This window comes from Lutra lutra, chromosome 9 (assembly GCF_902655055.1).
Source record: "Lutra lutra chromosome 9, mLutLut1.2, whole genome shotgun sequence".
In the NCBI taxonomy this organism is placed as follows: Eukaryota; Metazoa; Chordata; class Mammalia; order Carnivora; family Mustelidae; genus Lutra; species Lutra lutra.
The window spans coordinates 128979629-129003319 of record NC_062286.1 but is presented as its reverse complement, the minus strand read 5'-3'; the positions used below and the strand labels follow the sequence as shown (position 1 = coordinate 129003319).

Sequence of the window (23691 nt, the reverse complement as noted above, 5' to 3'; positions counted from 1 at the left end):
AGGGCCAACAATATTCAGGTGCCACAAGGAACCTGCAGGAAAGCAGTGTACTCCTCGTCTGCATCAGGAGGAATACTGTGAAGAGGAGATATGCTTTAGGTCATCAAACTTCTTTTAATCGATGACCCCGTGGTCTCAGGATCCTGGTACCCCAGGCCCGTGGCCAGGGGGCTGCCCAAACCCTCAGTCTGGGAGTTAAGAGACCAGAAGCCTCCAGCTGCAGCCCCCCAGGACCCTGCCACCACCTGGCAGGCTGCAGGGAGAACTTCCTGGAGACTTCTTGTCCTCATCTGTAAAATGGGACGGCATCTGTACCTACTCCATACCATGGGAAAATTAAACGTGATAAAGCATGTAAAACACTTAACACTGGGACTCCTTCCAAAATGTTTCCCAGCAAAGGTTTGGGATGGTGACTGGCAACAGCCCAGAGCAATACAGATGTTCTTAAGTGGGGAAGCCACGATCATTTCCCGCTCTGACTGATTTCGGAGTCTGGAACGTTTGCAGGAGACCATACTATGCTCCACATGCGAGGAATTGGAGTCTAGTGACGGGAAATGTTTTCCCAGTCTGCTTGTAGCTCTGCTCCCAAGTTGAAAAATTCAGTGTTTCTTTCCCTCTGTACCTTCCACAGGTAATCCTGCTCACCGTTACTTCATGTCCGACACCCATTTTCTTTTCTGTCTTCCCAGATCTGGAAGTATTTCCTCAGGGCAAACCATAGCCTCTGATTCATTGACCTCACAGAAAATGGTGTCTTCTCCTGGGGAGACATTCAGCCTCTGGAGGAGTAAGTTGTAGAGCCCTGATCTATACAGCCACCTCCTCTTCCATGGCTGGGCAGGAAGACCCTTGAGATCTATTCTTGTTGGTGGTTTCCATCCCTCTTGGATGGATGGCCATTTTTCAACTTTGCCTGGATTCTGCTTAACCTGGGAGCTCTCCACCCATTCATATCTGAGCCTAAAAGAACAGTTCATTTTCCCCAGCTGTGTCAGGAATCCAATGAGTGGCTGGGAAGGAAATTCAAACCTTGTAAAACTCAAATGTTCTTGGGTGAAGAAATGCTACCAAGAAAGCAGCCATCTTTTCCTCTCTGAGGGGTGGGGAGATCTGGCTACCAGCTCCATCACCCATGGATCTCCAGAGGTGATTGGAATGACCAGCTCTGCCCTCACTCTAATTCCTTCTCGGTCTGCTCTTCCTGTCCCAGCTTGGCGGTATTCTTCCCTGATACTCTCACCACCCCGTCTGGCTTCTTCTCCAGCCCTCCTGGCTTCTGCCTCTCCATTCCCCTTCAGTCACCACTGCATATGGTGTGTGTTTCGTTTGAAGGAGTATTTCAAGTTAAGTTATAAGGCAACTGCAAAGGTCAGAACATGGGCTGAGACCCTTGGGGTGTGTTTATGACCTGGAAGGAAGCAGGGTGACATTGCTTCTTACAGAGTCACCGGATCAGCTTGGGACAGAGGGAGGAACTGTGAGAGAGAGAGAGAGCCAGTGGCTGCCTCATCCGTACAGGAATGAGCCATGACAACCCTGTCTCCTGACTTCTGGATTCTGAAATGGTTTTGGTTTTTGGTTTTGAGACCAAGAAAGATAATGAATTTTAGCAAGGCAAGGACGTTGTTTGGATCGGTATGGGGAGCTCAGAAATGTATCTCCCTCAGACACAGGTAACGAGGGCCTCCTGCTCGGGGCCTCACACCTCCCGGGCCCTGTGCTTTAGAGTGTCTCCCTCAGAATTTTCCATGTTCCCTCCGCTGCTTGGGGCCACCCAGGGCCAGCAGTGCCATGGGGGGCGGGGGTGAAGGTGGTAAGGCACCTCCAGCCTGCCCTGAGACCTGCATGGGTTCTGGTTCTTCTTTCTCCCCTTTGGTTTTTCCCACTCTCTATGCCTGCCCTCATCACTGGCGTCCATGGCAGTCACCCTGCTGGACCACAGCCCTAGAGGCCCTTCTGGTGGATGGGGTGGGGGTTTTGTTGTTGTTATTTTTACCTCTAATTGACCTGTGCTTCCCCCCGCCCAACCCCGGACCCACATCAGACTTGAACCATGTGGGGTGAGGAAGAGACATTTCCCATGCAAATGGACTGTTCCACTCACTTCCCCCATGAGCCCCTGCACGGTTGGCTGCTTAAGCTGTAGGACCCAGGGCAAAGGAAGCATATAGGCCCTTTGTTTAAAGGTGGCGGGGGAAAGTGCCATTGAAGACATTAAAATACCCCTAACAGACCAAAACACCCTCCATTTCCCTTTCTCCTGTGATTGGTCATGGTGGGTTTTATTTGTTGCATCATCTTGTTCCCCCTCAGGGACAGGAAGGGTGCAGAGCCTCACAGGTGCCCCAGGTCCCTGTTGCACTAGCGTGTCTAGTCACAAGGCCCGACCCACCAGTCACAAAACCCCCTTCCCACTGGCTGCCCTGGTGGTAACATCAAAGACCAACACTCAAAGCACCAGTTGGAAGCCAGTAGTGAGCGGTGGCAGAATGGATGACGTGGTCTGAGGACAGTGGTGCAACTGGCATTGAAGAAATGATGTTGGGAATGCAGAGGGAAGGGGCTGGGACTGGCCAAGGCTCCGTGGTGAGATAGAAGCAATATAATATATGCACATATTAGCATATATAATATTACATAGTCTACACATAATATACATGATACTATTATATGATAGATGAGAGATACACAGACAGAGGGAGGAAGAGAGAAAGAGAGAGAGAGAATGGGACATCTTATTTCAGGGAATGGATTTATGCAATCCTGAGGCCAGGCAAGTATGAAACCCCCGGGGCAGGCTAGACAATCAAGTAAGAGCTTGGGCTGCCCTCTCTCCCCTGAACTCCACAGAGCAGCAGGCTGGGGAGTCAGGCAGGCTTTCTGGGTTTCACTCTTAAGGAGCCTTCTTTTCTTCTGGAAACCAGTTTTTGCCCTTAAGGCCTTCAACTGATTAGATGAGGCCCACTCACACTATGAAGGGGAATCTGCTGGGCTCAAAGTCTACTGATTTAAAAGTCTAATCACACTTAAAAAATGCCTTCAGAGCAATACCTAGACTGGTGTTCGACCAGATAACAGGGCAAATTAATCATCACAAAGGTCTACATTGTTTTAATACAGAGGATATAAAGCTTGGTGCTCTGAGTCATAACAGAGCTGCCATTTTTCTTGTGCTGGGAGATCTGAAGCTAGTCACCTCTGACCATAAGGAACATGAAGAGCTGGTTTCTGGACCCGTGGAGGAAGGAATGATGCCTGGACCCTGAGAGGAAACTTCTCATGTTCTCCCTGGACAACAGGCAAATACACTGGCGTCCTCTCTCATTATTCCAAATCTTCCTGGAATTTTGTAATATATATATATGTAATATATTATATTATATTTTGTAATATATATATGATATTTTGTAATATGTATATATTACAAAATAAATTATATTTATATAATTTATATATATAATATATATCATATATAAAACAAACTATATAATTATATGTATATGAAAAATATAATAAACATATTTAAAATTAAATTTTAATTTATTACTAATTATATTAAAATATAAATATATATTACAAATACATTATAAATACATATATTACAAATATATATTTTATTGATATTACACATTATATATATAATCAATTAATATTACAAATACATATAGATGTTTAAGCTTTTTAAAAATTTTTAAGTAATCTCTACACCCAACGTGGGGCTTGAACTCACAACCACAAGATTGAGAGTCATGTGCTTTACCAACTGAGCCAGCCAGGTGCCCTCATAATATATTTTTTAATCATATTGTTTATATAGACAGAGGGCCCTTGAGAAATATTTGCCCAGTCCCCCAGGTGTCCTAGAAGCAGCCTTGTCCTGAAGGCTCAGTTGGGCATTTAATGGGACAGAGTAGGCAGGGTCCCGGACCAAGGTGAGGGGCTGTTGTTCAAACCCACCAGCTCCCTGTGTGCCCAGTGAACTGACCATAATGAGAACCAGGTCTGCCCTTTCGAGTGGACTAGACGCTGTCCTGAGTGCTTGCCAAGTACCCCCACAGCAGCCATATGATGTAGAAGAAACCAGTACAACCCCGAGGAAGCAGGCTCAGAGAGGTTCAGTGACTTTCTTCCAGTCCGGGACTCTGACTCTGCTTAGGTTCTTTTTTGTTTTTTAAAGATTTTATTTATTTATTTGACAGAGAGAGAGAGAGAATCACAGCAGACAGGCAGAGAGAGAGGGGGAAGCAGGCTCCCTGGCGAGCAGAGAGCCCAGTGCGGGGCTCCATCCCAGGACCCTGAGATCATGACCCTGAGAAAGCAGAGGCTTAACCCTCTGAGCCACCCAGGCACCACTCTGTTTAGGTTCTTAGTGACCGTGCAGTACGGAGTCCGTGTGTCTTCTTCACTGTGGCCTCAGGGCCTAGCACAGCATCTGGTGTGCAGTAAAAATGTGTTAAACAATTCTCCTGTGAATGAATTTAATGAATGAACAAATCTGTAGTATTTAGGAGAAGGCAACAGAGGTTGTGTGACGCAGGTTTAGTGAATCCGTGCCAGGCTGAGATCAGGCTAGGAGGGGAAGTGTTCGCCACCAAACAGGTTCTGGGGATCAGCATGGGAGTAACTGGCTTCAGTAAATCATGGTCTGGTGCTGTGTGACTAAGTCCTTATGCAACTCTGGGCTTGTACCAGCTTCTGAGGGCCTCGGACCCTTGTTGCAACCTGGAGGTTTGGTCTAGATCAGGGCACAGCAAACGTTTTCTGTGAAGGACCAGAGAGTAGATATTTTAGGCTTTGTAGTAAGTGTAGGTCTCTGCTGTAACTACTCAACTCTGCCATTTGTAGTGGGGAAGTAGCCACAGAAATACATAAATGAATGAATGTATGGCTGTGTTCCAATAAAACTTTACTTGGAAAAACATGCAGCTGCCTGGATTTATTTGGGGGCTGCTGTTGCTGACCCCTGGTCTAGACGAGCTCTGAGCTCTGAGCTTCCTTTTCATTTTAACAGTCTATGATTTAAAGACTAAGAACCAATTGTATGAAGGACAGAAATGATCACACAATGTCTTTCTCCTTTTGTGGCGCTCATGGCAGACATTGCTAATGGATCACAGGACTCCTTTCTGACCAGAAGAGAGTTGGCTTTTATGATCAATCACAAATGGAGAATTCCAACTGGACCATTCCCCCTTCACCCTTTAAGACACAAATACTTAGAAGACTCCAGACGCTCTCTTGAGTGTGGCATTGAGGAAGAGAGGAAGCAACAGAGAGTGAGAGTGTGACAGCTTCTCCTATTCCCATATCCCCGTGTGAGAGGAATCAAATTCTCCCCCCGGGGAGCGGGGCGGAAGTGAGAGCCCAGATCCTGAACCTAAGCCAGGATGTCTGAGCTGACATTGGTATTACCATGGGTGGAAGTCAGACCCTCCACCTCTCTCTTACTTGTTCTACTGGGCTTGAGCTAGGAGTGGACACCTAGTGTTGACGAGTTACCCAGTGAACACTAATTTTCTTCTTTTCCTCTCCCCACCAGAATGTAAATCATTGAGGGACTTTTGTCCAGCCAGATCTGCTGACAGTTGACTGCTGGAGAATACTTTATAAATCAGTTCCTCTGAAGCCGTTGGTGCATGGTAACGCCGGAATCTTTCACGTCTATTTGAATTTCCACAAACCTTCACTTTGAGGAATGAATGGGGAATTCCCAAGCATCTAGCAGTCACACGATATAAGGGCTTGGGCTATGCAGTTAGACAAGTGTGGGTTGAATTTGACACTTGGTAGTCGCTCTCTTGATCATTAGAAGCAATCTCCGCAGATGGGGTAACACACAGAGTAAACTTATTTTATAATAAGCCACATAAGAACTTAACATTAATTTTTTTTTTAAATGCGGGAGTTCCATAGGGGATTTTGGGGTAGGAAGCATCCATCTGACCTCTCCAGTTACACACTGCAAATGCATGTTGATTCTGGTGGTCAGGGAGCTCTTTGCACCTTTCTCTCAGATTTGTTTCAATGTTCTTCAGTTGTAAGGGATATAATTCAATTGTCCTTTTTCCAGCTCTTCCACACCCTTAATCTCACAACTCTCTGAGAGGTGCTGATTTGTTAGTATCCTCCCATTACGCAGTTGGGAAAACTGAGCTCCAAAGAGGTTTGCTGTGGGCAGAGTTCTTCTTCTGCCCCTTTTTATTTGATAACTGTTTTATTTTAAATTTAATTTAATTTTTAATTTTTTAAAAGTAACTTCTACACCCATCATGGCGCTTGAACTCATGACCCCGAGATCAGGAATAGCATGCTCCACCAACTGAGCTGGCCAGACGCTCCTGTTTGACAGTTGGTTAGTGAGCACTTTCCATGCTTCGGGTATGGACTAGGCAGTGCAGATAGGATGGTGTCAATGTTTCAGGGAAATAACTATCTGCTGGTTGGCTGATATGTTGATATGTCATCTGAACTTTTGAGAAGGAAATTGCCTTGAGCAATCAGTAGTGAGTTTCACAATCCCCGAGAGTCCAGGAATGTGAGAATTAGGGGGGCCTTGCACAAGGTCTTAGCAGAGAGTTCACATCTGTGATTTCAGCTCTGCATCTAAAGAGCTTCTGTGCAACTGGCCTCTTCTTGCCCCCTCCTCCCACCAGGCTAATGGGCTTGGGGCCTCCATGACATTCACAGTTCACATGGACACATGAGATGGCCTCTTTTTTTTTTTTAATTTAAATTCAATTTAATTAACATATACTGTATCATTAGTTTCAGAAGTAGAATTTAGTGATTCAACAGTTGCATATAACACCCAGTGCTCATTCCATCACAAGTCCTCCTTAATGCCCATCACCCAGTTAACCCATCTCCCCACCCATCTCCCCTCCAGCAACTCTCAGTTTGTTTCTTAGAGTTAAGAGTCTCTTACAGTTTGTCTTTCTCTGTTTTCATCTTATTTTTCCTTCCATTCCCTTATGCTCATCTGTTTTGTTTCTTAAATTCCACATACAAGTGAAATCATCTCAAAATTTGTCTTTCTCTGACTGACTTATTTCACTTAGCATAATACCCTCTAGTTCTACCCACATGGTTGCAAATGGCAAGACTTCATTCTTTTTGATGGCCAAGTAATATTCCATTACACACACACACACACACACACACACACACACACACACCCCACATCTTCTTTATCCATTCATCTGTCAATGGACATCTGGGCTCTTGCCATAGTTTGGCTATTGTGGACATTGCTGCTATAAACATTGGGGCGCATATGCTCCTTTGAATCACTATATTTGTATCCTTTGAATAAATACCTAGTATTACAATTGCTGGGTTGTAGGGTAATTCTATTCCTGAGGAACCTCCACACTGTTTTCCAGAGTGGCTGCATCAGCTTGCATTCCCACCAACAGTGTAGGAGGGTTCCCCTTTCTCGGCATCCTCACCAACATCTGTAGTTTCCTGACTTGTTAATTTTAACCATTCTGACTGGTGTGAGGTGGTATCTCACTGTGGCTCTGATTTGTGTTTCCTGAGGCCGAGTGATGTTGAGCACTTTTTAATGTATCTGTTGGCCATTTGGATGTCTTCCTTGGAGAAATGTCTATTCATATCTTCTGCCCATTTCTTGACTGGATTTTTTGGTTTTTGGGTGCTGACTTTGATAAGTTCTTTATAGATTTTTGGATACTAGCCCATTACTGAGATGGCCTCCTTATCAGCCTGGTAACATCTTCCAGGCCAGCCTCTTCCACTTCTTCCCTGGCAGTTACTGTCAAGCCTCCCAGTCTTGCCTGGGACAGGAAAGAGCCACTGTCTCCCTGATATTAGCATTGCTGGTCTCACCTAGCTTCCTGTGTGTGCAATCACAGCTGGGAGGGGCTAAGGAAATTCTGTTGGGGCCACACCCTTAGTGGAAAGTATAAATAATGAGGTTTGCCATTGACCTTCAGGGCCACACCTCCTCTCATCATGCAGTCCAACAGCCTCTTCCCTCTCATGCTTCTTGTCCTGGGAACCCTGGGACCTTGGCCTGCAGAAGGAGATGGAATAGGTGAGTTAAAGCCACCCTGGCACAATGTTGGTTGCAGGGCAGAAGTGAGGGCTCCTGGTGGAGGGGTGTGTCTCCTTCTAGAGGCTCTGATCTCTCAGCTTAGTTTCAAGAGACCTCCCTGAGGGTGGGTTCATGTCCATCTGGGCTCCAAGGTCTCTGTGTGGGCTTCTGAGCATTGGGATGTGCTCTTTTACCAGAATCCGGTCAGCCCAAGCCCCGCTCCCTCTGGTCTTACTGCTCTCTCTCTCTTCACCCTGTGAATCTGCCGTCATCTGTCTCTGTCCTCGTCTCTCTGTTTCCATCCTTCCGTCTCTGTGTCTCTGCCTCTGGCTCTAGCTCTGTCCAGTCCTGTTGGCTCTATTTACTTTGTTTGTCTCTCTCCATCTCTCTCACTCCCGGACTATCTCTTTGAATTTGTGGAGCCTTGTTTTCCCTGAGTTAGGAAACCTTGGCTGGGAGCCCTCTGCCCTTTTCCAGGATCTGCCCATGTGTGTGGTTTACTCAAGCCTGTCACTCTTTGTGGAGGTCAGACAGGCATTTCCCTCTGGGCTTTTTGGGCAGTCACCTGGGTGAGGGTCTCCCCTGGGGAGTGGTGCTTTGTTCCAGGAGTCATAATGGCTACTTAGCACCCAGCTCCTTCCTTAACTTGTGGTATTCTCTTCAACAGCGTTGAAAGCTGGAACCTGCCCTTTTATACCATCTTCTCGGTGCCTTTCTGGATATGAGGAACCTGAGTGCCAGAGTGACTGGCAGTGTAAAGAGAGGCAGATATGCTGCTCTGATATTTGTGGATTCAGATGCAAAGACCCCATTAACATCTTCAACCCGAGTGAGGAGGGGGAAGGGCTGATGGGGAGGGAGCAAGCCTGAGAATGCAGCACCTGGGGGGACAGGACTGGGTGCTGGCCCTGCCAGGTCTCCTCCTTTCTAGGAATTGTCTAGTCAAGTTTGTCATCTGGCCAGGGAGTCACACTGACCCAGACAGGAATTTACTCACCAGGTTGGTGAAGCAGCCAGTGTGTCCGGAGGTCAGTGTTTTGGGCAGTAGTCACCTGGCCATTCAGATAAGCAGGCAGATGGCAGCCATCTGTCCAGTCAGGACTAGACAACCGATCACCTATGTGGAAGGGGTGCCTAATGTGAGAGGAGACCTGGGTCCTGCCTTGAGTGGATACGGAGGCCTTGGGAAGGAAGACATGGTCATGGGGATAGAGAAAAGATGATTCTCCCAGTGTGGGCTGGGCTGGGGCTGGGTCCAGGAAGTAGGGGTGGTACAGAAGGCACAAAGTCTTTGACCTGTGACTCTACTCTTGCCAGTTAGGGTGAAGCCTGGCAGGTGTCCCGTGGTCACTGGCCAGTGTCTGATGCTCAACCCCCCCAACCACTGTGAGACAGACCGCCAGTGTGTGAGTGACTTCAAGTGTTGTAGGGGCGTGTGCGGGAAAGTCTGCGTGTCCCCTGTGTAAGGTAAGGAGGGGCCTGGGTCCACCCATCTCCATCCCACCAGTCCTCTCTGTCCCAAGCCTCTGGCAGCTGTGGCATATGAGCAGGGGGACTCCTGATCCCTCCCCCAAAACAGCCTCTGCCTGCCCCTCTTGTGGTTCAAGGGCACTGTTCCCCAGGCCCCAGGGCCAGGATTTCTGTAGGATCACTCAAGGCCCTCTGGGTGAGGGCCCTGAGCATATGGCTCTCTGAATCTCAGTTTCCTTACCTATAAAATGGACATAATGAAATTTAAAGTGCTTTGTAAAGCACCATGTGCACTAAGTATGTCTTATTAAGATCATCTCCAGCATGTTGTCTTGGGTCAAAGCCCATAGGAGCCATGGATTTCGAGGATAATCTAGCTCAATGCTCTGAGTTTAGAGTCCTACAGTAAAATTGAAACTTGAACTCAGTCTCCCTGATACCAAGACTTTTTCAACTAAACCACTACCTTGCTATTTTCTCTGTGTTGGGGGATTTCTTGGGGGAAAGAATGGGGAGATAATTTGGCTGGTTCCTGTATTGAAGCCCCGACATGATTTTCTCTCGTAGCCTGATTCCTGCCATTTAGAAGAGGTTCTGGATTCCTACTCTGTGGTCTGGAAATTCTGCTTTCTGCTCCTGGACTTGGAGCAATGGGGCAGCCCTCCGTGGTCAAGACTTGGTTCTACCGCAGTATCTCCACTGGGGAAAGGCTTGACACACAGTAGGCTTTCAGGAAGTGCCTGTTGATTAGTGAATAAATAAATGTGCACATTTCTTTTTGTCCATCTGCTTCTGTGGTTTGCTGGTGCTGTGAATTGGGTGGGAGGTGATGAGGGAATGTGTGGCTATGAGGTCCCCCTCCTATAGATACGGAGTGGGAGGAAGAGGCTTCGGGGCCGGACAGACATGAATCTCCATCATGAGTCTGAACATACGGACTCTGCAATTTTGGACAAATGACTCTATCTCATGCATCTTCATTTCTTAACCCGCAAAGTGGCCCCGTGTTTGGAGCACTGGGATATATATACAGTGTGTACAAAATGAGTAGCAATGTTGCTAGGCCACAGCAGGTTTGAAAAATGGTGGATACTGGCCTTCTGTGGGGATCTGGAGCTTCTAACTTCTCTTCTCCCTCCCAAGACACGATTTCTTCTATCTTAAAGTAGGTGTTGAGCTGAATCACATGCACTGATTATCAGTCCTGAGAGAGGACTCCAAACACGTCTGCCCATGGCATCTTGGTATCAGTGTCCCCAGGGAAAGCGCAGTACAGTCAAGCACTGGGTAAAACAATGCTTTATTCTTTTTTAAGATTTTATGTATTTATTTGACAGACAGAGATCACAAGTAGTCAGAGAGAGAGGAAGGGAAGCAGGCTCCCTGCTGAGCAGAGAGCCCGATGCGGGGCTCGATCCCAGGACCCTGAGATAATGACCTGAGCTGAAGGCAGAGGCTTTAACCCACTGAGCCACCCAGGCACCCCAAAACAATGCTTTATTACATAGAAAAAACCCAGAAAGATCATCTTCTACCTTGGGCTTCCATTTCCCATGGCCTGCAAGTCTCTCCCAGGAGCTAATGCAGGGCAATTTGCCAACCCTCCACCACAACCACATCCCTCTCAGGCCACAGTAGGAGGTCCCATTCCCACCTCAAGGAGAACAGAGCAAGCAGTGGGGTTGCTCAGATGCCACTGGCACACACATCTACACAGAACAGAGGAACATATAGTGAAGCTTGAAAGGGGGAAAGATACTCCCACACAGGCCTATGAGCTCTTTATCTCTTTGTAAGGAAGTATTCCAGGTCCAAGGCCAATCAGGCAGCCGAGTGGCAGGGGCGGGGGGGGGGGGGCGTGCAGGCTGCCCTTCCCCACGATGAGGGGATTGCCAGGGTGGGTTGCATCATGACATGCTGCTGGCCAATAACCACACGAGGGTGATGCTGGTCTTGAGTTAATGGGGGCAGAGAGAGTAGTATGAGCTGGGCTCCCAGATCTCAGAGCAAGCAGGAAACCGGGCTCCCCATTTCTCTGTGCTCTTTGGACTCCCAAGGAAGCAGAGAACTTGATTGGATAGTGGCACAGAAAAAGGACAAAACACAACCATAATTCAATCCCTTCCTAGAAAATATCACTGATCTAAAGAAAACATTCCACACACTACATTCAACCATGTTCCAAGAGCAGCACCAGGATGGATTAAATTAACTGTTTGAGGGAAGAGGGAAAAGAGGGAGCGCATTTTATTTATTTGGTGAGTAATGTAGCCATCCTCTGAGCTGCCTCCTGGTGACCCTCACCTTTTGGGATCCCCGCCCTTGTGTGGCCCCTCCGACGGTTTTGCGCAGTGGGTGTATGTGACCAAGAAGCTATCTAAGAGTGACAGGTAGCTATATCCTGATGAGATGAGAAGAGTCAAGGATGGCACCCTCCATCTGGGGAGCACAGGCCCTCTCTCGGATCACCTGCTCTGGCAGAACTCAGCTGCCGTGTCAGGAGGAGCCTCAACCATCTGCAGAGTGGCCCGTCGGGTAAGGAGATTATGGGTCCGCCAACAGCCTGTGAGGAACTGAACCCCACCAACAAACACGAGAAGGACTTTGGAGGCAGAATTCCAGGCCCAGCCTAGTCTTGAAAGCACCGCAGTCCCAGCACACAGCTTGATTATAACCTGGTGACCGGCCGTGACGCAGAACCATCCAGTGAAGCTACTCCTGGCTTCCTGACCCTCGAGCTGGGAGATGATGTTTATGATTTTAAGGTGCTAAGTTTGGGGGCAATTTGTATGCAGCCACTGACACCTATTACAGTGAGTCCAGCAAAGTCTGCCACTGGCACCAAATAACGGACAGGACGAGAAAAGATCGCTGTAAGGTGATGTCGTTGTCTCTGAACAAAGCTGACAACACCCTAAGTAAAATGTTAAAATTAGAATTCATGAAGGCTTAACGAGCTTTCATAGAAGTTCAGTGTGAAACTTTTTAAAGATTTAATGTATTTTTTTGAGAGAGAGAGAGAACACGAGCAAGGGAAGGGCAGACAGAGAGGGAGAAGCAGGATCCCCACTGAGCAAGGAGCCCTACACCAGAGGGCTTGATCTCAGGACCCTGGGATCATGATCTGAGCCAAAGGTAGACCCTTAACCGACTGAGCCCCCCAGGTGCTCCCAACACGAATTCTTTATTAAAATTAAGGATAGAAACCAAAGGATAGAAATTAATTTTAAAAACAACAACAACAGAAAATCTACCTGAAACTATAGCAAAACCTACATCAAGTTGAGTTGTCAGAGATATGATCACTGAAGTCAGAAATAGACTAAGAATCACTGCTTTTTTTCAAGGGTGTATGAGACAGCGAGATGAGATCAGGGGATAAGGTCTGTAAGAGTGGAAAGAAAGATAACAAATTGTCATTATTTGCAGATAGTATCATTTCCTACATAACAAGTGAACACGTTCAATAAAGTTGATGAAGTTAAGTTTCATCAGAGTTGCTGGGTATACACAATTTTATAGCATTTCTACACATTATTCATAATGAATCAGAAATAATAGAAGGTAGAGATAATCAGAGAAACAAATCCTACAATACACCCGGGAAGGAACCCTAAAAATTATGCCAGACCTTTGTGGATTAAAGAAGAAATTTGCTGAAGGTCTAAAATAAGAACTGAATAAACAGAGAAACAATGTTTATGTTTGAGAAGACTCAATAAGGTCAAGATTACAGCTCATTAAAAAAACCATTTATAAATTCAATGTAACCATAATAAAACCCACAAAATGATTTTTTAAAAACAACTTGAAAAAGTGTTCCTCTAATTATTACATTAATAGAAAGTTTGCAGAAGAACCAAGAGCATTTTTTTTAAAGTACAATAATAAGAGTTATCCAGACCAGGCATCAAAGTTTTTTTATTATATTAATTATGATAATTAATGGAATATAATGTTGGTACAAAAATAAACAAATAGTCTAATGGAACAGAACAGAATGTCTGAAAGGAAATCTGTGCATTTATGGAAATTTGTCGTATAATAAGGAGGAATTTTTTTTAAAGATTTTATTTATTTGAGACAGAGACAAAGAGCATGAGGGGTGGGGAGGGGCAGAGGGAGAGGGAGAAGCAGACTCGCCTGTCAGCAGGGAGCTCAAAGTGGGGCTTGATCCCAGGCCCCTGAGATCATGACCTGAGCTGAAGTCAGACGCTAAACCAACTGAGCCACCCAGATGCCCCAATAAGAAGGAATTTTTATAATTGTTAAAGGCAAAACTCAAACTAATACTGAAATTGACTTTTTTTTTTAAAGATCACAGTAACAACTTTTACTAAGTTTAATAGTAATTGTTAACATACGGTTCTCCTGACTCTCTCTCTCTCTCTCTTTCTTTCTTTTCTTCCGCCGGCCTGCCTGCCCTCCTTCCTTCCTCTCTCTCTCTCCGTCTCTCTCTCTCTTTCTTTTCTTTCATTCTTTTATGATGAGGAATTGACTTGCGCCATTATGGAGACTAAGTCCCATAATCTTCTGTCTGTGAATTGGAGACTCAGAAAAATCTGTGGCGTAATACAGCTCCCGGCTCAAGGCTTAAGAACCAGGGGAGCTGATGGCGTAAATTCCAATCCACGGACAGGAGAAAATGAGGTAAGATGTTCCAGCTCAAACAATGAAGCAGGAAAAAATGTGTGGGCTTCTTCTTCCCCCACCTTTTGTTCCATTGAGGCCATCAGTGCTTCGGATGAGGACTCCTCACCCTGGGGAGGGATTCCACTTGACTGAGTCCACAGACTCAAGTGCTAATTTCATCTGGAAACTTCCTCACAGACACACCCAGAGATAAATGTTTAACTGGGCATTCTGTGGCCTGTCCGCTTGACACAGAAATTACCCACTACAGGCCCAGCCCATGTCAACTTGACAGCCATTTGAATCTCCTTAAACCATATTTACATTCCAAAGAAAGACAATAACAAGGTCATAATTCTGCCCAAAGTGACAATTATTATTCGTACAACCCAAACCACACTAACTCTTTCCAAGAGAGGAGGTAAAGTCCTTGAGTAATGTTTGATCTCCTCCTTCATATCCAGTAACTATAATGTAAAATTAACAAATACTATGATATAAAGTCTCTACAGCTTCTGTTGCATGATAAGGCAATAAGAGAGATGGAAGAAAGAACACACACACGCATATATTCAGAGCAACATAAGGACGAAATGTCATAATAATTCCAGTCCTCATTTCTGTAACTGGTCATGTGGTTGTAGCTGGTATTTATAATTACCCTCTTCTACCACCCATTGTATATTCCTTTGCCTTCCACAAGCACCTCAATGGACTGTAGTTCTCCATCACCTGATGGGGGACCCAAACCTTCATTCCTGAAGGGCCTGGGCCATTAGCAGCGTTGCTTGGATTGGGTTGTTGTACTTTTCTAATGACCTTACTTACACAACAAGGCAATACTAACAAGTGTCCTAAGGGATCTCCGTACTCCAGACATACTCTTCCTTACTTCCCTTGTGGTTGAGTTCTCCAATTTCCCCTTAGAAGTCAAGATCGGTCATCCTGGCCAACACCATAACTCCCTTCTTTGTTGATTTAGAAGCACGAGGAGCCCAAAGTGGCCAGGTGGCAGCCGTAACTTCCAGTTCAATGGAATCATTGTTGGGTCTCCTCTTGGAAACGTTTCCAGAGTAACGCTGTGCCAACAGTGTTAATTGCCAACAGTGCACAGAATCATGGGAACAGGAAGCAAAAATTTTGCTAATGGGTGACTCGGGGTGATCGTGAGTAGTACCATTCCCATTTCTACCTCTCAATTCCTGAACCCATGAATCTTGGTTAGGGGAGAAGCAACATTATTTATTAGGAATTGACTGAGAGCCTATAGAGCCTTCTGAGTAACCCTGTCCCAGCCCTGCAAAGTGTTGCCACCTAGTGGACGCTATAACTGAGTCTTCAAAAGGCCATTCCGCTGTTCTACAAAGCCAGCAGCTTCAGGATGGGACACATGGTAAGACCAGGGAATTCCATGAGCCCATCGTGTCCATGGCAACAATTCTTTTGCTATGAAGCGAGGTCCTTGATCAAAAGCAATGTTGTGTGGAGTACCATGGTGGTGGAGAAGGCACCCTGTTAGTACGCGGGTGGTAGTTTGGGCAGAAGCATCACATGCAGGCCAATCAAATCCATATCCAAAGTACCTATTCCCGTAAGAACAAAATGCTGCTCTTCCCATGATGAAAGTGGTCCAATGTCATCATCCTGCCACCAGGCAATGGATTGATGACACTGGTGAATGGCTCTGTATCAGGGATCAGTGTTGGTCTCTGCAGCTGGCCAACTGGGCACCCAGCAGTGGCCATAGCTGGGTTGGCCTTGGTGAGTGGAGTCCCAGCTACTGAGTCCGTGCTTATCCTCCATCCCTGCCCTGCGGCCACTTTGTTCATGAGCCCACAGGGCTATGGCAGGGGTAACTGAGCAAAGAAACTGATTAATATCCACAGAACAGATCATGCTATTCGCTTGATGTTGACAATCCTCCTGCTGAGGTCACCCTCTGGTGAGCATTCACATAGGACACAAATATGTGTCCTTTTTTTTTTGCCCGTTCAGAGAGGTCTATCCATATATCCCTTCTCCAGGTTTCTTTGTCACCGATTTTCTAATCCCTGCATTCCTTCCAACTCCATATTCCCCTTTCATGGTTACTTTTCTGAATTCCAAGTCGCCCCCCCTCAGAGACTCTAGCAGCTGTCAGATAAGGTGGCTACCTGATCATCGAGGTTTCTGCTCAGCCAAATGACCAGCTTTTTCAGGACATCTGTAGCCGGAAGACTGTGATGTTCCCCCCTGCCGACCACCGTCTGCCTCTGTGGGGCAAGTCTCCCACCTGGGCTAGTCCTCCATGGGGATGGTGGTGGGAGATCCACGGTGGATCTGTGGAGTAGTAAGTGAAGCAACTGTCCAGATGCCACAAGGTGTGGACCCCAAGCAGGTGTTATCAGATGCTTAAAAGCAGAGGTAAAACAAACAAATGAAAATGCACAGCAAATGGTCAACAGGAAGCATGAATCTTCCATCTTCTCATCATCTGCTCAGACTGTTGGCAGCTGAATGTTACATGGGTCTGACCTCACGAGAGGGACTTGTCCAGAGATGTCCCTTACATCTGTTGGATGTAGGTACTGACAAACATTAGAAAGCTACATCCTACCAAGGTTTGGTGAGAACGTGGGGCAATAGAGATGGTTATGCATGACATGTGAGGACATAGATCATGCAGCCACCTTGGAAATAGCCTGGCCTTCTGCAGTCAAACTAATTTTATTCAGTCACTCAGATTTTTGAGAATGGAAATCATTTGGGATACGTTCTCTGATAAAAACACAATTGTATAGAAATAAACAACAAAAAGATAGCCAGGAGGCCCATATGTTTGGAAATTTTAAAAATGCACTCAACACAACCTGTGGGTCAAAGAAGAAATGAAAATGAAATTGAGAAAATATTTTGAACTAAATGATGATGACCAAACTTTGTATCAAGGCCAGTGGGATGCACCTAAAGCAGAATGGATCATCTTACATACATAGATTAATAAAGAAGAAAAGGTAAAATTCAGATAGCAAAGCAGCCATCTCAAGCATTTCCAAAAATAACAACAGAAGAAACCATAAAACATAAGGTAAGGAATGATGAAGAGCAGAAAACAATGAAATAAAGAACGAAGAAGATCAATTGAGAGATAATCTGAGCCAGAAGTTGGTTCTTTTTTTTTTTTTAAGATTTTGTTTATTTGAGAGAGAGAGAGAGAGAGCATGTGCGAGAGAGAGGAAGAGAGAGAGAGAGAAAGTCTTCGTGGGTGGAGGGGCAGAGAGAGAGGCAGATGTCTCCCGGTCACAGGACTAGCCATGGGGTTCCAAGCAGGGTTTGATCCCCGGAGCCTGAGTCATGACCTGAGCCAAAGTCAGATGCTTAACTGACTGAGCCACCCAGGCGCCCTAGAAGTTGGTTCTTTAAAAAGGTTTTCATAATAAATTAACCTCTTGCAACACCGGTTGAATAAATAATAGAAAAGGTAAGTAATTAGGGGTGCCTGGCTGGCTCAGTGGGTTAAAGCCTTGGCTTTCAGCTCAGGTCCTGGTCTCAGGGTCCTGGGATCAAGCCCCGCATCGGGGTCTCTGCTCAGCGGGGAACATGCTTCCTCCTCTCTCTCTGCCTGCCTCTCTGCCTACTTGTGACCTCTGTCTGTCAAATAAATAAATAAAATCTTAAAAAAAAAGAAAAAAAGAAAAGGTAAGTAATCATTATCAGAAGTAAAAAGTGGAGATCACTACAGATACCAGAGATGGCACATAAGGCAAATGAAGTGTCATGTCAATAATTTAAAAATTGAGATGAAATGGAAAAATTCCTAGTACTTCATGCAACCAGCCCAAGATGGGCAAGGGCAAACTCGTGTCCTCATAAAGGTAGGTTCATTGCAATTAGGGGACCAGGCACTGAGGGACAACACAGCTTCTCAGCAAAAGAGAAGATGGAGCTGTAATACGATTGAACGGAAGGTAGGGATTGGGCAAAATTCAAGTGAATAAAGGATTTCTTAGCACATTACACATTTATCTTAACAAGATAAGGAAACAAGAAATCCCTTATCTGAAGCTCTGTACCCAGACTGGATTGGAACTCAAGGCTGCCTCTTTAATGTCAAAGTAACTTAGATCCCTCAGGTAAGAAAGGGATGTTTTACTCTTACAGAAACAATTTCAGGTATAGTTTCCGATAGTCTGTGGTTTTTAGAACACATGTTTTCCTGGGGACTAAGAAAATGATTGTCTTTATTTTTTTTTTAAGATTTTTATTTATTTGACAGAGAGAGAGAGAGATCACAAGTAGGCAGAGAGACAGGCAGAGAGAGAGGGAAGCGGGCTCCCTCCTGAGCAGAGAGCCGGACGCGGGTCTCGATTCCAGGACCCTGAGATCACGACCTGAACCGAAGGCAGAGGCTCAACCCACTGAGCCACCCAGGTGCCCAGAAACGGTTGTCTTTAAAAAAAAAAAAGAAAGAAAGAAAGAAAGAAAGAAAATGATTGTCTTATATGTTAATTAAAAAACAAATAAATACATTTTTTAAAAAAGTGTAAAAAAAAAAAAAAGAAAACGATTGTTCAAAGAGTGGGTCCTTTATGGCACATGATAGCTACAGGATGTCATAGGAAGAAACAGCCTTTGTTAACTCTGCAGCGAGATTTCTCTCTGTCGCTGCTTCCAGCCTGATGAATGGCTAGGCAGATTTTTACTTCTGAGTTACTTTTACTTTCTCATTAGAAAAACTCAGCTTACCCAAACAAACACAACACAAAATAGAAACATGAATATTACTATAGATATTAAAGACATTAAATTTGTGAAAAAGAAAAATTTTGACCCAGCTGTGCTGGCAAGTTTCACCAAGTATTAACGGAAGAAATAATGTTAATTCTTACAAAAACTTACAGAAAAGTCAAAGGAAAAGCTACACTTCTCAACTCATTTAATGAGGTTAGTGTGACCTTAGTACCAACGTGCAGCAAGAACATTATGAAACGGAAAGTACAGGCCACTTCCACTCATGAACACGAAAAAAAAGATCTAAGACATTAGCAAACAGAATGAAACAATCTACAAAAAGTGATAATGATCAAGCTGTGTTTATCCAAGAGATAGAAGGTGGTTTTTGCATTAGAAAAGCAATCACTATAACTTTCCACTCTAACGTAATAGAGGAGGAAATCATGCCATCATCTCAATAGTTGCAGGAAATGCCCTTAATAAAAATGCAGTGGCCCAATCGCCAAACTGTGGAAAGAGCCAAGATGCCCTTCAACAGACAAATGGATAAGGAAGATGTGGTCCATATACACAATGGAGTATTATGCCTCCATCAGAAAGGATGAATACCCAACTTTTGTAGCAACATGGACGGGACTGGAGGAGATTAAGCTGAGTGAAGTAAGTCAAGCAGAGAGAGTTAATTATCATATGGTTTCACTTATTTGTGGAGCATAAGGAATAACACAGAGGACATTAGGAGAAGGAAAGGAAAAGTGAATTGGGGGAAATCGGAGGGGAGACAAACCACGAGAGACTGTGGACTCTGAGAAACAAACTGAGGGTTTTGGAGGGGAGGGCGTTGGGGGGATGGGTGAGCCTGGTGGTGGGTATTAAGGAGGGCATGGATTGCATGGAGCACTGGGTGTGCTGCATAAACAATGAATCTTAGAACACTGAAAAAATAAAATAAAATAAAAAAAATTCAGTGGCCATCCAACTCAAAACTCTAAGCAAACCAGAGGTGCCTGGGTGGCTCAGTCAGTTAAATGTCCCACTCTTGGTTTCCACTCAGGTCGCAACCTTATGGGTGGTAGGATCTAGCAAGCCCCAGATCAGCCTCTGCTCATCAGGGAGTCAGTTTGAAGATTCTGTTTCCTTCGGCCCCTTCCCCCACTAGCATTCTCTCTCCCTCTCTCTCTCAAAGGTAAATAAATCAATCTAAAAGGAAAAAAAAAAAAAAAACCTCTTAGCAAACCAGGAACAGATAGAAACTTAAGGTGATAAAAGGTATCTGTTAGAAACCTGACAGCCATCATACTTAAAGGCAAAATGTTGAAGAGTTGGTTTTCTTTTTTTGAAAGCAAAAACACAACAGAGTTTCCTGTTATCACCAATTCTTTCAACACTGTGTCCCAAGTTCAGCCAGTACATTAGGACAAGTAAACAAAACTAGAGTTATAAGAACTGGGAAGGAAAAAGAAATAAAGCTGTCATATCCAAAATGATAATGAAAAAAAAACCCCAAAATACCTACAAATAAATTATTAAAATTAACTGGGAAGTTTATTAAGGTCCCTGAGTATAAAATCAATATTTTTAAAAAATCAAGTATTGAAAAAATTCCTTATATTTCTATATTCCAGCAAGAAAAAATTGAAGATGAAACTTCTTACAGTAACAGAAAAAAATCAAATGAATAGAGAATAAAACTAAGAAGTTCATGATCTTTATGTAGAAAATGTAGAAAATTAAAGAAGATCTAAGTAGAAAGAGAGCTATACTATATTCATAGATTGGAAACTCTAATAATGTAAAGTTGTACTTTCTGCCCACATTTATTTGTAGAGTCAATGCAATCCCAATCCAAATCCCAACAGTTTGTTGACATGTTTGCATGCCAGTGTACACATCTTGCAGAAGCTGTTTTAAAAATTCATTTGGGGGGGGGCACCTGGGTGCCTCAGTGGGTTAAAGCCTCTGCCTTCGGTTCAGGTCATAATCCCAGGGTACTGGGATCGAGCCCCACATCAGGCTTTCTGCTCATCAGGGAGCCTGCTTCCCCCTTTCTCTCCCTGCCTGCCTCACTACCTACTTGTGATCTCTCTCTCTGTCAAATAAATAAGTAAAATCTTTTTTAAAAGTTCACTTGGAAAAGCCAAGGGACAAGAATAGCAAAGATATATCCTTGAAGAAGAATATAAGAATAAAGCAGAAATACTTACTCTACAAGCTATTAAGATTTTTATAAAGTTAGAGTAAGTAAAATATTGTGATATTGGCCATGATTGGACTCAGACCAATAGTATATTAGCATCCAGTGAGAAGATGGAAAGAACACAGTGATGTAAACAGGACACACTGAATATGACTATTATTAATAGTTACAGGGAATTAACTAAAAGGGAAAGAAAGAGTAGGCTAAAGAAAACCCTAGAGCTAAGGAAGGGTAGTCAAGGAAGGAACACATTTTCAGGAGAGTGACTCCTCTCCAAGGTTAGGATTCAGACTCACTGGAGAGGGTGTGGTTGGCAGACAGGTTGGCTGGGTTGTCCCAGACCAGAGCTGGTGCACAGTCCTGGGCAGACGCTTGCTGGGGAGCTGGAGAAATGCTCTGAGAAGCTGCCTGCTGGGGGTGTTCTTAGACTAAACTGGGAAGCGGTAACCAGCAAGTCACCAGGAAGCAAGCTCGGGCACCTGCAGGACTCATGCTTAGGAAGTCTGCAGGGTTATCCTAGGAAGTCTTCTAGCAGCTGCCTGTGTGGGGTTCCACTGAATGCACCTACTAGAGGAACTCCATGGGTGGTGCTGTGACAGCACTCCAAGGGGTCTGAAGGGTCAACTTGCTTCAAGTTTATCACGTGCCTGCTGCTTCAGCTAAGTCCCTCGGTCTGTAGCAAAACTAACTTTCCTTGAGATTTGCAGACCACTGGCCTTGAGGAGTGAAGGACCAGACTTTCCCAGAAGATAAGGCCTGACCACATTCAAAAGCGGCTGTCGCCAATGCCAGCAAGTCTGTTCAAGGTCACATCGACATAGGACTATCCGCTGGGCACCTGCGTTTCCTCCCTTTCCACACCTTGCCCTTTCCAACCCTCCGGCTTCCCCTGAATGGGGAAGATGGTCTTTGAGATGTTAGTCCACCATCTACCCAGGTTGCCAGCTTCCTGAATAAAGCAACCTTTCCTTTCTCACCATCACTCATCTCTCAACTATTGATTTTTGAGTCGCAGGCGGCCGAACCTGAGTTCGGAATCGGTTCTCTGTCCAGTAACACCACACACACACACACACACACACACACACACACACACACACCAGGCAGCAGTGTAGAAGCAAGAAAAAGGAAAACACATCTGTAGCAGAAGAGAAGAGCTTTCTTCCCCCAATGCCTGTCCTGCACCTGATACTCACAAAGATGAACCCTGCACCAGCTGGCAAGGGAGATACATTCTCATATTCCAAGCCAGCAATAAAGGATGGACTTGCAACTTAGAGTCAATACGTTGGAAAACAGCAAAAACAGAATAGGATAAACAACCCCCAAATAGTGCCCTATATATATATGCAGGAAGTCGATTTATGTCACAGGTTATTTTACAAACCAGTAGGGGGAAAGAGAGACTCTTCAATAAATGTCACTGGGACAAATATCCATATTCCGTAAATTTTTATTTTTTTTTAAGTAGGCTCCACACCCAGTATGGAACCCAACTCAGGGCTTCAATTCATGACCCTGAGATCAAGACCTGAGCTGAGATCAAGAGTCAGATGCTTAGCTGACGGAGCCACCCAGGTGCCCCATATCTGTATTTTTAAAAAAGAAAAAGAAGAGAAACCTGATCACTAGTCGTCATCACGTGCAAAATCAGTTCCAACTGGTTGTAGATTTAATATAAAAAGCAAAACCATAAAGATTTTAAAAATGTAACAGAGGATAATATTCTCATGACTTCAGTCTAGAGAAAGATTTTTTTTTTTAAATTTCAAGTTTCTATTTAAATTCTAGGTAGTTAACATATACGGTAAAATTGGCTTCAGGTGTAGAATTTGGTGATGCATTACTTACAGGTAACACCCAGTTCTAATTACAGCAAGTCACCCATCCAGCCCATCCTGCACCCACCGCCCTCCATCAACCCTCAGTTTGTTCTCTGTCATTGAGAGTCTTTTGGGGTTTGCTTCCCTCTCTCTCTCTTTTTCCCCCCTTCCCCTGTTCCTCTGTTTTGTTTCCTAAATTCCACATGCGGGTGACATCATATGGTATTTCTCTTTCTCTGACTTATTTTGCTTAGCACAATACACTCTAGTTTCATCCACATTGTGCAAATGGCAAGATTTCATTCTTTTGATGGCTGAGTAACATTTCATTGTATATATACACCACCTCTTCTTTATCCATTCATCAGCCAAAGGACATTTGGGCTCTCTCCATAGTTTGGTTATTGTTGATACTGTTGCCATAAACATCAGGGAGCATGTGTCCCTTCGAATCTGTATTTTTGTATCCTTTGGATAAATACCTAGCAGTGCAATTGCTGGGAGGTAGGGTACTATTTTTAAATTTTTGAGGAATCTCCACTCTGTTTTCCAGAGTAACTGCACCAGTTTGCATTTCCACCAACAGTGTAAGAAGGTTCCCCTTTAGAAAAAGATTATTTAAAGAGGACAGAAAAATACTACTTATAGAAAAGATAAGTTTAACTACAATAAATTAAAATTTCTGTTTGACAAAAGATACTGTAAGAAAATGGAAAGGCAAACCGCAGGTTGGGGAAGATACTTGCAAGCAGAATATATAGAAAGAATTCCTACAAATAAATGTCAAGAATGAT

The 23691-nt window shown here is 44.6% G+C and overlaps 1 protein-coding gene and 1 non-coding gene across 2 annotated transcripts; one reads left to right on the top strand and one right to left on the bottom strand.

Annotated features, from left to right (window-relative positions):
- Window positions 1–3167: 3167 nt before the first annotated feature.
- On the top strand, window positions 3168–10306 carry LOC125108982 (antileukoproteinase-like). The gene is made up of 5 exons (XM_047745505.1): window positions 3168–3305; window positions 7962–8062; window positions 8730–8891; window positions 9380–9529; window positions 10100–10306. Exons 1-4 carry the CDS (start codon window positions 3286–3288, stop codon window positions 9526–9528), a joined length of 432 nt encoding a protein of 143 aa, XP_047601461.1. The 5' UTR covers window positions 3168–3285; the 3' UTR covers window position 9529; window positions 10100–10306.
- On the bottom strand, window positions 3712–3784 carry TRNAE-CUC (transfer RNA glutamic acid (anticodon CUC)). Its single transcript has one exon. It is a non-coding gene; the product is annotated as a tRNA-Glu (tRNA).
- Window positions 10307–23691: the final 13385 nt, after the last annotated feature.